The sequence below is a fragment of the Osmerus eperlanus genome, chromosome 12 (genome assembly GCF_963692335.1).
Source record: "Osmerus eperlanus chromosome 12, fOsmEpe2.1, whole genome shotgun sequence".
Taxonomy (NCBI): Eukaryota; Metazoa; Chordata; class Actinopteri; order Osmeriformes; family Osmeridae; genus Osmerus; species Osmerus eperlanus.
In genome coordinates this window covers 8,834,903-8,851,962 of record NC_085029.1, presented here as the reverse complement: position 1 = coordinate 8,851,962, position 17,060 = coordinate 8,834,903, and the positions used below count along the sequence as shown (strand labels likewise).

The 17,060-nt window shown below is 47.6% G+C and overlaps 1 protein-coding gene across 2 annotated transcripts in view; it reads left to right on the top strand.

Annotated features, from left to right (window-relative positions):
- The first annotated feature begins 434 nt into the window (after nt 1-434).
- Nucleotides 435-17,060, top strand: part of LOC134031622 (protoheme IX farnesyltransferase, mitochondrial) — a 28,477-nt gene continuing 11,851 nt past the window's right edge. For both annotated transcript variants that reach the window (XM_062475331.1, XM_062475330.1), the window contains exons 1-4: nt 435-584; nt 1,145-1,287; nt 1,394-1,862; nt 1,999-2,123. In XM_062475331.1, the coding sequence (XP_062331315.1) occupies nt 554-584; nt 1,145-1,287; nt 1,394-1,862; nt 1,999-2,123 (768 nt within the window). In that variant the 5' untranslated portion in view covers nt 435-553. The remainder of the gene's footprint in view (nt 585-1,144; nt 1,288-1,393; nt 1,863-1,998; nt 2,124-17,060) is intronic.

Below are 17,060 nucleotides of genomic sequence, written 5' to 3'. Positions count from 1 at the left end.
GGGCAGAAAAGCAAAAGTCCATTCATTAAATAATAGTAATATTTAGAAAAAATGTATACCATACCAAAAAAACAAAACATGTAATGCATAATTTTTTTATGACATGAGGTAGGCTGTGTTCCATGAAAAAAAAAAATCCTACTTTATGTAATTCAAAGCAAGGAAAACAATTTTTGTCTCTTAAAATCCCATTTTAAATAGGTTTAAATACCTTTTAGCTGCGTTATCTACTACAAGGTCATTTCAGGACATATAAGTATTTATTTAATTTATTTTACTGTTCATTTTGGAGAGCGAAAACACGAATGTGCCATATGAATGCTACGTAACCATATGTGGAGTATTTTTATGTCACTAGTCAACCATCCTGTTCATACATGCTTGCACGTACATCGAAACGCAACATTTGCTTTCGAGGCAGGATAGTGACGTTTCATAAAGCATTTTGCAACACTTGTTCCCGGAAGTGCTTCCTATCACTAGCCGAGGTCAAAATGGCGGCTTGCTGAATGTGGAGAGGACACACCGGGAACCGGCTTTATGTTTCAAGAACATGTACAAAACACCATGTAGTAGACTGACAGGTAAATATACATCTTATCGACAGAATCGGATAGCATGTTGGTATGTTTCAAAACACTGTCTGAATGTGCTCTGTCGAAAACAAGCACAAATGTCGCTACCAAGCTAACTAGCTAGCAACATCATGTGTAATGGGAACTGCCTACTGTGGTTCTTGCTGGTTATGTACTAACCTGCCAACTGCATGACCTTAAGTGACTGCTAGCTGGCATGTTTACAGTCTACCATTTAATATACACATGTGCACAATAATTGTCATTCAAAATATTGACATCCACATTTAACTGGTAGCATTTAGTCGTTGTGTTAGCTAGTTAATCAAATAACCTAGGTTACATATAGCACTAACAATGTTATCGAGCAGCCTAGTATTAGCCACCTGCTAAGCAGCTAGCTACGTGGCACGTTGATTATATGCCTCTTAGATTAAAGCAGTTTAAAAACTCAACAACTGACGTTGAGTGTCTGGAGACAATGGACAGCAAGAAAATAATGAAACATAAAATGAGCTCTGCCTAGGTCCAGATATATGCCCTGATTGTGATTATTGTTTGCTATTTAGGTCTTGTTGGTGCCAGTGTAAACCAGAAATTAGGACGACATGCAACTAGAATTCACCCAAGTGCCCGCAGTTTTATCCAGCTCTGCAAGAGAGACCCAAGTAAATGGGTCACGTATCAACACCTGAACTTCCTAAAGCATCATGTAAGTACATTTACATTTTAGTCATTTAGCAGACGCTCTTATCCAGAGCGACTTACAGTAAGTACAGGGACATTCCCCCTCATGCGTTTCCTCTCTGTCTCCATAGTATGTAATACTAAGAAACAATGAGCTCCACCAGCGGGCCATCCCTAAACAGGCAGACGTCCTGACCATCATTGAGGACCGCGACGACAGCGTGGTCAGACAAATCCAACAGGTGCCAACCATTAAACCTATGGTCAGTGAGGTGGCACCACAGCCCGAGCATGGGCCTGAGTCTAGACCTGGACCTGAGTCTGTAGAGGCTCCAGTGGTGTCCACTGTTCCCTCGGCCCAGCTCGCTTCTTCAGCTCTCCATCCTGCTGCCGAGGCAGAGGCACCGGCCTCAGCTGTGTTGTCCGGAGCAGCCGTGGCCTCGTCTGAGGCAGCCGGGGCCTCGTCTGAGGCCCCCCACGTCCAGGTGGAGACCGAAGCGGCCAGGGAGGCCCGCCTGGACAGGCAGTGGAAGGAGCTGAAGGTGGACCTGGCTGAGCTCCCAGATGTGTACGCACGACTCGCCAAGATCAAACTCACAGGTATAGTTGTGGCAGCGATCTGCCTGCCAATGATGTTACATTTGAGGTCCTCCACTGCGTGGGAGTTAATTGCATTTTTTTGGAGTAGGTTATAGTATGAGTTTAAGTGTTTTGTTTTTTCCCTGTGGGTTTTCAGCACTGGTGGTTGTGACTGCGGCAGCTGGCTATGCCATGGCTCCTGTGCCCTTTGACCCTGCCATGTTCTTCCTCGCATCTCTCGGGACCGGGCTTGCTTCTTGCACGGCCAACTCAATCAACCAGGTCAGTTATCTCAGCAGCTGGGACCTACCCGTATGTGTGGTTGGATGCATTGCCGGTGTTGCTCAAGACACTTGTGTTTCTAAAATATTTGAGGTAATGGATCCCATAGTTCAGAGTTTCTCACCGTAGATAACCCCAGACTTCAACATATCCTAATTGCTCACTTTTGGTGTTGTGATTCATTTTAAAGCTGTTCTTTGAAAGACAAGCGAGACTCTGTTCATTGCTGGCGTGATACAAGTTGTTCTGCAACGGCTAATAGATTTTCGTTTGACTTTACACGGACATGAACTGGCGTTGTTAACGGGCGTCCTATGCGCCCTCACAGGGTTCTTGTTGTTGTAGAAAACACAGCGTTTGCCAGCTCAGTCCCACATCTGAACCGGTCTGCATTCCTCCTTTGCTACAAATCTCAAAAATGCATTTAGGGAGAACTGTTATTATTTTTCCCTTAAAAGCTTTTTTCTTTTTCTTTCTCTACGTTACTAAAAATAAAAAAGTGTGCCTGTACACTCGCCTGGACGCTTCAAATGCCTGACATAATCAAGCCTCCCTCGTTGCCTAGCGTCGACGTCGAGCGCAGGAATGCAGTCCGTGACTTGGGAATATTAGTTTAATGGGTGACCTCTCCCTCGGCCCTGGCTTGAACTCCACTTAGTGGCGTCCTTGCTCTGTAATTTGGCCAGGGCCCTGATTATCCTGCAGGTTCCTTGCCCCGGGGCCAGACATGATCGGCCCCCCTAGTCGGCCTCAACAGCCAAGTTCCAGAACTGTCCTCCCTCCTTGATAACTCTGCAAGGTTAACAAAACCGACAATCAAGTCTCATCTCCCAGCTCTCAGACCTGACCTTCTTAAGCAGACATAACATTATCCGTCATGCGTCATTTTGAGGGGAGGTTTGCAGTGATGAATGTCCACATATTTGCCCTCCTGGTTAAGCACGGACGAATGTCAATCAGTTCTGTAGTGAGTCGGTCGTACCGCACAGTGCTACATCTTCCTTCAATGTCTTCCTACCTCAAACCAGAGCAGGTGTGTAAATACCCTACAGGTATGACAAAAATGTTCCTCTTTCCTACGATCGGGGACTGTAGTCTGGCTAGGCCCCAGCCTCGGGAGTTCACTGTGTTGAGAGACGGGGAGAGGAGGCAGCCATTATTCTGACTCTGGGTGTCCCAGCCCACCCTCACCCCAGGCCTGTCAGTCTTCATCTTCTCCCCAGGTATCCCCCGAGGCAAAGAAACGATAGTCCTTTGTTGACGGGTGGCTATTCTTCTTTCAACGCCCCCCACCCCCTGCCCCAGAAAGTTCCAGAAGCCCCCCCCCCTCCCAGTCCCTTGACCTTGGTTATCATGCCCAGCTGAAGTTCAGGGAATCTCACAGACATTGGGGGTAGTTTTTTTGTTGTTGACTGGAGGTCCGTGGTCCCCTTGGGTGTGGGCAGTCTTGAAGTGGGTGGAGTGCAATGGACATGGGTAGAGCGGTGAGGTTCTATTACAGGAAGCAGGAACACATTGGCGTTCCTGTTGACTTGTTGTTTGATGTGCTTGCTCTTTGAAGGTATAATGTGACCAGGAATATTACAGGTTGTGGAGGGTCGTCCTTGAGCTGCGGTGCTCGTTGTGAAGGGGGAATCTCTGGAAGAAACAAACTTTTAGATTGGGGTAGAGAAGAAGGAAAAAAAAAAAGAAGAGAAAAAAAATACATTGGCAGTTTTTTTGGAATGTGGTAATTGGTTTTCTTTGGAAAGTAAATATGCCGTGTTCTCCGTACAGGAGATTGTGTCGGATGGTTATACAACGTTACTCTCGATCACGTGGACGACCTTGTGTTTCTTAGACCTTTTCACGAAAGCAAGGCCTGAGTCTCATCACTGCTTACGGAGCTCCGAGGATATTCAATCTTGCGGCCGGAGGTGTTCTCTCTTGTGTTCGGCGGCTGGCATGCAGACCAAGGTCTCACTCCACACAAGGCAGCCCCCCCCCCCCCGTGTCCCTTGTCGTTCTCCATGTCCCGGCGGCCACAGACCTGCGTGCATGTCGTCATCGTTTTAATTGGCGTGATGGGAGGGATCGAACTTAAGGTTTGGCCATGTGGAAGAGAGACACCTGGCTTGGAGGCCGGATGTTTTCCCGCCTGTGGGCGGTGGGTTCTAGAAAGGCTAAGCCAGGCCAGTGATCACAAGGCTTTCCCCTCCTTCTCTGACGGGCTCAGAAAGAACCGCTGGTTAGCAGCATTTGTTCTGAAGTCTCGAAGGGTCAACACACTCGGGACGCTAGAAAAGCGAGCTAATTAGAAGGTGACCGTGCGCCTGTGTTTACACAGGCCCACGGACGAGTGATCGGCAAGTTTTTTTGTTGTTGTTGCTTTGCTCGGAATAGAGTGTAATTACACACACACACACAGTCACGCGTGGCTCCTAATCACTCACCACACCGTCTAGGCGGGGACTCTGTGATCCACACCGCTTTAGCCAGACACACTCGGGATCAACTGTCAGCCTTTGTCTCATAAAAGAGACGCGCCCTTACCTGCGTGGAATTGATCGTGTGTGTGTGTGTGGGTGTAGATGTCGAAACAGAGGGAGGGGTAAATAGACACCCTTAGATGTGGTGCCAGTTTCCTTTTTTTCTCTCTCTCTCTCTTTTTTTCATCATCTTTAAAAGTAGTGCCAGAGCGTCGCTGTGGTTCGGTCGGATCAAAGCCGCAGCATTTTGTTTGAAGCGCGAGACAAAAGCGCGACAAACAAATCGAGTAGATCCGTCTGAAGATCCCGTGGGTTCCGCCAGTCCGCCTTCATCTTTTAATGTTTGGGGTCTGAAGAGACTTCGGAGAGCGCGAGTGTGTGCGACCGCAAGACTGGAGGGATTACCTTCAGGGCAAAGAAAAAAAGGGGTTTTGAGGGCTGAAGGAAAAGGCTTGCCTGTGGGCAGTGGCAGTCGGAGACCCACAGTGGTGTTAGAGGAAGCTGCAGCCTCTCATGGCGAAGAGCCCGTGAGCGCTGAGTGTTGTGGTTTCAGTGTTTGTTTTCTTTCTTTTGAACCTAACCCCGTTTGGGAAACTGACGGAATGGTTTAAGTGCCAGGAGTCACATACCAATGGAATATCACTGTCTGGAGTTTGTCACTGCGACGAGACAGTCCTTGTATTATATACCCACCATATGTCCTTCGGCCAAAGGGAGGAGAGTTAAGATGTGTGTTCTTTTTCCTCATTCGTCCTCAATATAGTATAACGATCGGCTAGCCTCCAAAGTCCCACTTTTGGTGTCGGACCGCCACTGTAATTAGCCAGAGTAATTGAATTCCTCAGACAGGCTGGGAGTGTTGCGTAGGGAGCCTGGTGTATGTGGAGGAAGTCTGCAGCGGGGTTGAACAGGTGGGACCTTGGGCTTGTGGCTCTCAGACTCACAGAACCCCCCTTCCCCCACCCCTCCTCTCCCTGTTCTTGCTGACTGGTGTTGGTGTGGCGTGGAGGTGGTCTGGCCTCTGGTGAAGGTGGGAGGGAGGGTCACACTGGTGTAGAACTCTCCGGGGGTTCCAGCCCATCACTCCCTATTCCAGCCTTCGTTAACTAATTGGATAATTGGGTCCGGAGAGCATTTCAAGCTGGGCCTATAGTCCCCTGAGGCACTGCAGAAGTCCTCAGCCCAGAGCGGGCAGGTCGTGGTGTGTCCTGTCAGACGGCAGTGGGAATGTGGCGGTGCAAAGCGGGGAACGCGGGACGCACCCCGCACAGGGACGCACCCCGCACAGGGACGCACCCCGCACAGGGACGCACCCCGCACAGGGACGCACCCCGCACAGGGACGCACCCCGCACAGGGACGCACCCTCCTGTCTGTCATGAGAATGTGCGGTGGCTTCTTTTTGGTGTGTCTCGTCTTCGCCCCCTTTCTGCCATTGCGGCAAAAGGTGTTCCTTTGTGTCTGCTCGTGTCGTGCGACTCCTGCGGCGTGCCGTCTGAGGTTGGCACGCACACGCGAGCCCCCCACAAGCCCGCCCCCCACCCCCCTCCCGAGCGACGCCCTCCGCTTCAGTCCTGTGGAGGCATGCATTATTTACCCTTCTTCCTCCGGTCCATACTTCTCCTCCTAGTGAGCTCCTTCAAGCGGATGAGACTCTTAAAAAGGTGCCAACTCGGGCTTTGCTGTCTTAGGGCCGCGCGTGTTGTGTTTAGGCAGTTCAGCTATTATCGCTGAGCACGTCCCACCAGTTCCAGCAAACCAAGCACACTCGCGTATCAAGCGTTATCTATCATCATCTAATGACAGACTTGAATGTGTATTATTTCAAGCGCATATTTTGTTTGGAGCGATCTCGTTTCCATGGTTGACCTTTTTTTTACCTCCAAAGTACTAACATTGTATTGTTTATAGTGGCATCAATCATCTGGTTAATCATATTTATCCAAACGTTTAAATAGCGCTGCCAGCTGGAATGGTCCCTGAAATGGGCCTCGCTATTCCCCACGGGGATAAGATGTCTTGAGCCCCCCTTTGGGCACCCCACTTCTAATGTGTTGGTCTAAGAGCTTTTAAAAGCTATACTGATGCAAATGTAAAAGCTCGTCTGAATGAGCGCCATATCAAATCATACTTTGTTGTAATTTTACAGTGCTGTGTGGAGTCAACATTGTCTCTAGTTGAATCAGCGTTTGATCACGATGCATCTGCTTATTTGCGACTTCGGAACGGGCAGGTCGCGTTTGTAAAGCTGTGCGGTACCCAGCATACAATTTTAATGGCACCATTATATTTAAATGTCATCCACATGATCATTTTAGGCACAGTAGGTAGCTCAAGATTGGGCCGTGGCATTTCAGTAGACCTGCGGACCAGATTAATCACACGAGCGAGGGTAAATGAGTAACCGCCCCCCCCCTATCTTTTGGTTGTTGTCGTCACGTTCTGTCTGCTTCATCTCCTGTTCTGCCGTATAGACTTGAATTATTTACATGAAATGTGCTGCCACTAATTTTGTCCACATTTTGTATACGTTTGGATGACTTGACCTCAACTGTTTGCTTCATGAATAAAATGTATAAATCAGATCAAGTGTATCAATGTCATGAAGGATAGAAAAGCACATATGATCTCACACCCCCGACCGTGCTATAGAAGTCCGATGACGTCTGACTTTGGCATCTGATTCATAAAGGGAACTAGGACAAGCCCTGTGCTTATGATCATGCATCTTTGGAGATTGTGTTTCGTCAGACCACTGAAAAATCCATTCCGTTTTCAAACAGCTTTCAGAACGGGTTTTGCATGTTACTGACGTTTCCTAGTAAGCACAAATGCACGTGTCGAGAATATCGGCGGTCACGTCACTCTAAAGGAACCAGGCAGTCACAATTTCCCCTCAGATATGAAGTATCTTGACTATTCCAGACCCAACTCAAAGCAGGCTATACTCTTTCAGCAACAGTGCTGTTGACCTAACCACCTACTGGGCCCTCTGCACCAGGCTACTCTATTACCTTGAGGGGCTCCACTGCCACAGCTCCCCCAGGGTTGCCAAACGCTCTCAGGGGTGGGGATCCGCTCAAGGCTTTCTCGGGGGTCGTCACCCCGTCCCCCCCCCATCATGACGTCATAACTCTTGAAAATACCATTAGCTGAAACTAAACCTTCCCACCTCTCAACTGTAACACACCAGCTCTCTCTATCTTCAAAGACAATTAAAAGACCCCAGTCTTCAGTCCCATCTCCCCCCCTGGTGAGGGGCACTGACAGGGGATACGCTTCAAGCGGCACGCGGGTCCAGCCTACATGACGACATCTCCTCCCTCTGCACGCTGTTACTTGGAGTCTTCCCCCTCCCCGTCCCCTCCATGGCTTCTCTTGAAGAATCGCAACAGACGGTTTCAAAATAAGCCGTGCTGAAGTCATACACCAATTGTTTATGTTGAGAATACTTTTTATACCGTTATATTTTGGCGTGGCTAGGCTTCATAGAACTTAAGACAGATGGAGAACACTAGTAACACAAATCTTGGTCATCGTATTAGTTACACTTTTGAGTGTGTAATTGACTTTTTAGAATGTTTTGTCTGTACCAAAAAGTAGAGCGTCACAAAGGTTTTTTTGTTTTTTTTTTGGTGGGGAGGGGTAGGAAGGGGCCTTTTGATGGTGAAGGTGGAAGTCATCAGTAGCCAGTCTGGGGAGACACTTAACACTGACCGCCCCCCCTCTCCAGGGTAGAAACTCGTCCTTAACATCTCGTCTTCCCGCCGCTTTGTTAAAACAATAGAGCGAGACGACCTCTGCCATTGGCTGTTTTCAGATGTTTGTGCTTATGAATTCACTGGGGACCAGAGATGGAAATTCCCTGGTTTAATCGTCTGGCAAGATGGCACCGGAGCGATTCAGATGGGGTGTCTTTCATTCGGCGCGGGATTAAAATGAATATTTAACCAGACAGCCCTGTTTAATAGTTAATTTCCTTAAAGCCTTTGTCTGTGGGATCCACGGGGTGCCAATCCATGGCTAACTGTACATGGCAGGATCTTGCAGCTTTCGACAGGAGGAGACAGATGCAGTCTTTTTATTAACTCTAAAGGATACCTATTAAATTGGGCCTCAAGGGACAGACCGCAGAAAAGTGGGGTGAAAAAGATATATTGTTGACGACTATATATTATTCATTGTAAATTGCATTCGAAAAAGGAAATTCCTAGTTTATTACGTTTTAATATATTTCTTCAGTGAAACAATGTTCTTTTGGTTTCATTAAAACTCAATGTTTGGTACGCGTACCCTATGTTCTTAGACCTCACCTCTTCGCGTTGGTAATATAAACACATTAATGTCTGTCTTCAAATAAATGCGGGGAGTCAGTCCAGTCAAATTGATCCAGGAATAACAGAGTTTTTCAAATATGCGATGAATAATATATGTGCATTTGTAGGCAAATTGGGCAGGTCGTGATTACAACATGCATCACGTCTGGGTAATTTCAGCAGGAGTGGAGAAAAGTCCTGCACTGTAAGCAACATCATGCGCACGGCATCCAGGCATGTCAGCTGATTAGAGTCTTTATAAACTAGTTAGAAGGCAAGGGTCAGACACAGGTCCTTCCAGTGCATAGACATGTTAGGTCACTGTTGGCTCCAGCAGCAATGTTTGTGTTTCTAGTGTATAGGTGGACCGAGGCTACATTTCCTCCTCCTGAGGGAGAAAAATAAATAATCCTATATTATATATATTTTTTGCTAGGACCTGATGCATCAGATTTCATATTTTTATTGCCTCATCCAATTGATTAGAATGTTGTGTTGTATAGGTTAGTGGTGCTTGTAAGTAGATGAACCAATTGAGCCCCCGAAGACGGTAACATCATCTTGATATGATTTGGGGTTTTACTTGTTCATAACGTGAGACTGGCCCTCCTGTGTTACCACAGAGTCGGTCGGAATGCGCCTTACCGTGTGTGTGTGTGTGTGTGTGGGGGGGGGGGGTGTGCTTGAAGTGACGCTACACGTGAGGTGTCTCTCTCTGGCCTCTCAACACCCTAGTCTGTTTACAGTACACAGGACCTCTCCACAAAAGAGCCGCCGTCACTCAGAGACAAGGCCGCTCTGACTGGCGGGAGAGCCCTCCTCCACTCCGCTGTCTGCCTGTTTCTACAACGAGCTGGGATTACGGGCTTCAGTGACCGGCGAGACGAGATGCAGACATCCCTGACTTGAGTCTGAGGGGGGGGGAAGCACACATCAAAACAGTCACACATCAAAACATTCTGTCACCAGAAAGCCCTTTGCTACCTCTCACTGAAAAAGAAGAAAAGGGTTTTGTTGGCCTCCCATGTTCGATACGCGTGCAGGGAGCCGCGACACTGGGAAACGCCAACACACTGGAAGTTTCCTGCAGTAGACACTCTTGCTCTGCTTTTGTCCCTCCTCCCAGCGCAGCCAGGAGCAGTGGTCAGCCTCATCATCGGTGACCGGGGGCCAAGCCCAAATGCTCACCCGTGTCTTGGCCGACATGTTTTTCGTGGGGCTCTTTTGTGGAGGAAACCCTTATGAGCACTGGGAGAACATGCAAAGTCTACACGGAAAGGCGTGGGAGAGCTCACCTGGGCAGCACTGAACAGTGTCCCTATGCAGGATGAACCTAGGCCCTTCTTGCTGTGAAGAAGGCACTTGAGGCGTTAGTGAAAAAGGCCATTGTGCCCCTTTTAAAAGCAGGAACGGCAATGACACGTAACACTATCCAGGACAGCCCATCTCCTTTTTCATACTGTTGTGGCGCTTTTTAATCTCAAGCAAGATCGAAACCCGCCGATTGTAGTCATTTCAAAGAACTAATAGAGAAATCACTACACTTTCTCTGATCACAGTTAAGGCAGTAACGACTAAGCAATCCTGCTTACCTGCATGCCACCACTCGAGTCATACCGAGTTAGCCGTCGTTTGCTGTCCTCAATGTCATTCACCATCCGGCATTAGCTCTCTCTCTAGTCCATTGAAACCGATATTGCAGGTCAGCACCACTAACATCCTTTGTTGCTAGTCAAGGCAGTCTGGTGAAGAGGCCCCTGCATGTCTAGAGGACACTGCTTTCCCAGCGTTGCTGTCACTCGCCACCTGATAGTGGATGTGGATAATGGGGCTACCAAGGATGCACTGGTTTTCCAAGTGGTCCTCTCCACGTCTCGCACTGCCGTGTGCCGCAACAGGGATTAACACGGGGATGTCGCGGGTTCGCGTTCATGTTTCGTGGACAGCCGATAGGGAGGTCTCTTGAATGACAGCTTTCGCTTTTCCGCCAGAGGAGTTTCACTCACCAACCGCTTTTTGGAAGGTTGCAGCAAGAACTGCAACCGCATTTCCGAGCTTGAGCTATTTTGACCCTTTTGTGTGAGAGACTGGAGGTGTAACCAAGGGTGTTGTGTATGGTCAGAGAACCATGCGGGTGTTTCATGCTTAATATATCTTTCAGTTCCTCAGACCAACGCAAAACACCACCTTTTTTTCTTCTTCTTGTTTTATCAGGCTTTAAGATGAGTAGTCAAAAATTGCCCAGTTTTATGCTAAAATAACTTGGGCATTATTGCAGAACTTTCAATTACCATGGCAGAGTGGGCCAAGATAAGCAAGCGCATGCTTGTTATGCGTAGAAAGGTTAGCGACGGGGGGAAAAGAGGAAATGAACAAAATGACTTGATGTTTTTCAGTCATCGTTAAAGGATTACAATGCATTAACCCTTGTTCACCTTTGGTGGCTCTCATAGGTTTGGTATGATAAGACAATTTACAGGATTCTGGCATATCAGAATAAATTTAGCTTAGTCCTGATGATTCACATCTCCAAAAGGCGTGTGCTAACCACAATGAAAATGCATGGGGAAATGAAATGGTGCAGTGCTTACAAATGCATCTTTCTTGAATGTGCTTGAATTGGTGTACAGGCTAAAGTCAAGCTGATATGCCAACATTTCAACACTTAAATGCTTTATCTTTTCTTATTCAACTCTGGTTGCTCTAGTTACAACCACCATCCTATTCCACTTGAGGAAAAGCTGGAAATTGTTTGAATAGTCTTGGTTGTTATTGTGGATGCTTAAAAACACAATGGGTGCACGTACCATGGCAGTATTGGCTCATGGACCATTCAGGTAAGGCCCCGGTGATGGCTGTTTTAGTGAAAGATTCTTATGTAACTAGATTGTAGTGTGTCTGCCACTTTAAGAAACCTCTTCTCTACTGTAGTGAGGGTTTCCTCTCAAACTCCTTGTTTGTTCTCAGAGACGTCCCTCCCCTTTTGGTAGGTAACACGGCCAACAGCAAACAGGAACACTCCATTTAATGTTGAGATGCGTGGATAATTAACAAAAGCAGCACTGTTTTATGGTGTGCCCGCCAGCCAACACCGCATGCTAATTTGAGCCGACCAGAGCAGGCTTATCGGGCAAGGGCATTGCCGGCGGAAAACAAGATGGCCACCGACATTGACCCAAGACTGTCCTCAAGCTGTCGTTGAACTTCATGCCATCTGAACCTTTCTTTAACAATGTCGACCGAATATCCAGATGCCCTTGTGTGCTAATCAGTGCAGTTAAATTTTTTGGGGGGGTTAGAACAAAGGAGATTACTGAGTGATTATTATGGGGCAGGCAGCAGATGGTAAGAGATACTGGGTTGTGTAGCTCTGAAAAGGAGATGGACTTGTGTAAACGGTTGCTTAGCATAAGGTTTGCCTCCAGTCACAACAACCCAACACCCTAGGCATGTATTGCCCTGTAACCTTCTAATGCCAGTGATAAAAACAGTTGGCTATGTGTTGTTTAACTGTCGGGGTCTTTAACAGCTTTGGTTTCTTTGCCGTTGGCAGACATGTTGGACTTCTGATGATGGCAAAACTTTTTTGTTGTCGTTTATCAAGTCGTCAATAGTTTGATCGTTGGGTGTAACCATGTTCAACACTTCCTCTATCCTGAAGTGTGAAAACGGATGTAACGTGTAATTGTTGCTCACAATCTTTAGCCATGGCCACTTACTTGGGGTATGTTTACAAGCTTTTTTCTCTCCAAGTCTACATCAATTCACAATCGTTCCCTAGGTAATCACACACATTCAGGCCTTTCTGCTTTGAAAAGGTACGTTGACAAGTGACAGGTTGCACTTTTGAAGAACCTTGACTGTATAGTGGTTCTCTGCTAAAAGCAGCAAATTATACTCAATACACAGCTACTGTGCCCTGTGGGTTGTGTGAGGTCTGATGTTCTGGAAGCTTCTTCCTGTAACTTTTCTGCTATGCAAACCACTTAACGATATCCAGGGTAAACCTTTGACAGCTTCATTTTAGCTTTTGACAGATATAGCTGCAATTTTCTTTAAAGAGCTTTCAACATTTATTTTGTGATCACCAAGTCGTTTAACATACCCCAAAACTATTGAATTGTTTAGTATTGTTATCAATAAAGTGTTTCAGTTAACAACATGGCTTCAACAAATGTTTTTGTTTTGTAACATCATTTGACACTATTGCAGCGGTCACTGTACAAAGAAATTATTTTGCCACAAAAGTCAGGTCACACTGTACTTCAGCCATGAACTTTTTAGTCCTTTACAATACTGTATATTACTTTTTTATATTATATGATCTAATTCACAACCTTAATAGTGTGAAGCCTACACGAATGAAGGAACAGGTGTTGTGTCTCCCCACAGCAGGTTTCACCTGGGGCAGGTGTACCTGTCTGCCAGGGCAGCCTAGGTGTACAGCAGGTTTCACCTGGGGCAGGTGTACCTGTCTGCCAGGGCAGCCTGTGTGTACTGGGGCCCCTGCCTGCAGGTGTTCTAGAAGATTCCACTGTTGTGTCCTCAGCTGTGTTACGTTATGACAGACTGTCAGACCCCGTCGTGCTGTCGTCACTGATTACTGTCCACATATCAGACAGGTATGTGTGTGTGTGTTCTTTCTCAGTTCTGGTCCTTGCAGTAGTTTTGTACTCGTTGGCTCGCCCAGCCTCGAGTGCACAAAGGAAATGAATGGCCACACTTTCATTATTCTTCTCCAGCCTGAGAGAGCATTAGTTCTCCATACACTGGCGCCTAATAATCACTTTTCCTCATCTCCATGTCTCCCCTGCCAGCCGGCTCCGACTCTTGTCAACCAAGAACAAAACACATTTATTTATTTATTTATTTTTTCGAAGCGTGGCTGCAGTATTTCAGTCTTCTTCCTTTCCGAGAGTATACCTCTGCAGTCCATCTACTGACGCAAACACTAAATGTGCAGTCATTTTGGTTTTCCTTCAGATTCCCGTCTCCATCTACATACCTGACCACCGAGAAATATCAACACTTGACCCATCCCCCCACCCCCATGCCAAACATGCAAAGTGCTGTGGAAGGTGTGTGTGTGCGCGTGTGTGTGTGTGTGAGTAGGGCAAACTCGCAGGTTCATGTGTGTCTGTAATGGATATGGACTTCGAACCTCATTGTTTCTTCTTTCCAAATCCCAGGGATTAGCCATTTCCGCTGTCTGTCCAGTGTTGGTTTTTAAACTGTGTATATATTCCTCTTTTCTTTTTTTTGTCTTCAGAAAACCTTTCAAGGCTTTTATCTGAAACATCCTCATAATAATCACTTCCGAGGAGAGATGCCGGCTAGGAGACAGAAACGGCTCCGGTTTCACCAGCCTTTGGTATTATCAGTCGCGTATTGCTCTCGGAGCACTTGCTCCCGTGTACGTCATTCTTAGTGAGTGGAGAGAATGGTGAGGTTGGGGATGGAGAGATGCAGCTTCTATACATTTAGCTGTCCTTCCCCGTCTACTTTAAGTGACTTAAGCCACCTCTCGTCTCGAGTAGAACGTTGCCCAGCCCCCTCTTAGCTCTCTCTCCTGCGTTTCATTTCTTCAAGACGGTCAATGTTACACCCCATTTCATCACTGGGAAGAACTGCCCCAGTTCTGGGCCCTTCGCTTGGGGATCTCCTCTCCGCCATTGGCGTTGTCCTCTCTCGACCCTCCGCGAATACCCAAGTTTAGCACGCCAACCACCCAACCGACGCGCCGCGACGCCGTGTCTTCACAGGAAGCGGACCTTGTTCCGAGACAGAAACTTGACAACTCGCTCCTACGATTTGTCAGGGGAGCATCTTGCAGCCTTTCCAACTGTGGGGACAGTGAGAGAAGAAAAGAGACTGGGGGGGTGGGGGATCTAGTGCTCCTAGTCTGCCGATAGCCAATAGGATTGGAATCCCCACGGTGAATTATTTATCAATGCTGTTTTTACCCCATCAGCCGCCGTCTCCCAGTTACACAATGCCTGGCAAACACTTTTATGCTGGAATTAAATTCACTCATTCATTTCCTGTGACTCATAAACGTTCAAACTCAAAACAGTTTTGGGGGTGTTTGTGAGGGGGGTGGGTGGTCATTGTGGTTATAACCCACAGTTTGAGATTGGATCGTGGGTGGACATTTTTTATTTAACTGCAGCCTGTGAGAGGGTTGAAAGGAGCTGGCCTCCCACTCCTCCCCTCGGAAAGCCCCGACCCACGATGCACCATGGCTCCTTGTGTGGCTAAACCCTCTCCTCTCCCAGAAGCAACAGACAACTATGATATCTGGTCATCTGGCCAAATCTGGAAACCATAGGATGCAGAAGAGTAAACACCGGTGGAAGTTCACAGTCTCAACTTGAGTTGTTCTTTTTCTCATACAAAGACTCCTCAAAAACATGCAGATTGCTAATAGTTTGTCCTCCTAACCGCCCAGCTCCAGCTCTGTGGCTCCTATTGACGTGCGGGTTAGGGTTACCGTATTGTGATGTGCTGCTCGCCTGTTATCAGCTGTCTAGTTTACAGAGCATGCAGGCAGAGAGAAACGGGAGGGAGAAGAAAGGGAGCCCTGATTGAGGAATGTACCGGCATCGTCGGGGTCGCATTGTTTGAGCGGCGGGCTGTTTTCAGAAGGAGCCCTGACTCGGAGAGAAAGCAGACAGTGGAGGCCCGTGACCCGTGTCCCAGCATGCCAGAGTGCTTACCGCAAAAAAAAACCCAGATAAAGAAGCAAAGAAAAAGAGCCTGGGACATTGAGAAGGTTCTGGATTAAATGGGATCTGTAAGACAGTGGAAGGAGTCATGGAACTCCAAGACGTTTTCTATCCAGTCAATCAAGAACACAGAAACAATAGCAAACTATCTCCTCCGGCATCCTCTGAACCTCTGGGCTTATGCACTGCCGATCAGACCTGCCTCGACGTGAACCGCCAGGACAGGCCGGCCAGCTCAGTCTTTTGTCAGATATTAAAGCCGACTCGTTCTGTTTGGTCCTCGCGTCGTCTTGTTTAATTTCAAGCTGTTGAACCAGGTCTCTCAGCAAATGGCCTCTTTCCCCAAAGTCTTGCGGCGAAACCCTTAAAAGGGCACACAGCCTGAGCCTTGAGGCCCTCTCAGTGGTGGTGGGCAGAGAACATGGCGGCTCTGTCAGAGATGCTATGTTCCCCCTCTGAGCACCATCAGACTGAAAGGCTTGATGAATGAGCCTGTCCAGAAGAAGGAGTGGGCTTGTCCGTGGGTCGCTGGTGCCCGCGGCTTCAACACAAACCTACCGGAGGTGTCGACGGCTCCCGTCATGTTCAGACCCAACAGTGAGGCCCCTTCAGATGGTTGACACGCGTCGCCTCTGTCCACTTCCAAGCCCAGAGGAGGGGCTTTCTCCCCACTAGACCCCACCGTAAGAGCAAAGATCTCCCCCCCGTTCTTCCTTAGTTAGACACAGCTGGAGGGAGAGGCTGCTCAAATATAAACACTCGCCTTCTCCGAGATACACTCGCTATCGGTACTAATGCTGTTTTAACCAAGCTGTCGAGACACACAGGCCACTCAAGCATTCGGGGGGGGGGGGGGGGAGAACACATTTCACGTCACTCAGGAAACACTCTCACAGTTATTTTCAGCGCGCAACCTTTGTGAACCTCTGACGAAAGTTTAGGGAAGGCTAGCTTATTTTCTTTCAAACACAGACCCGGGCGTTTTGACCACACACACACGCTCACACGCGGTCCTGCTGTGGCCCCGCGTATCCGCTGTGTGTTCAGCCGAGTTGAGCCCAAAGAGTTAATGATTATCACCAGCTGTAGAAGAATGGTCTCGTTAGCAATAGTGTTCACTTATCAGGCTGAGTAGGGACAGAGATATGGCTGGCCAGGCCTCCAAGAAAGGAATTTGTCCTTTTAGCACAATTGATGTGTTTATAGTAGGGTGAAAATAATGGCATCACCCAGTTTGGCGCCGTGTTCAGTTTGCTGGTTAGTTTTGCTGCTGGCTGATTTTTGGAAAGTGATTCATTGGTGCTCCTTGTTGCAAATGGTTTCGAATGAGTTCCTGTGAAAACAGTGCCAGCTGAGAGAAGTTTAAAAAGCTGTTACAAAGCTTTTTGTGTTGATATCCAACTTTCTCGATCTTGGATGTATTCTGTCC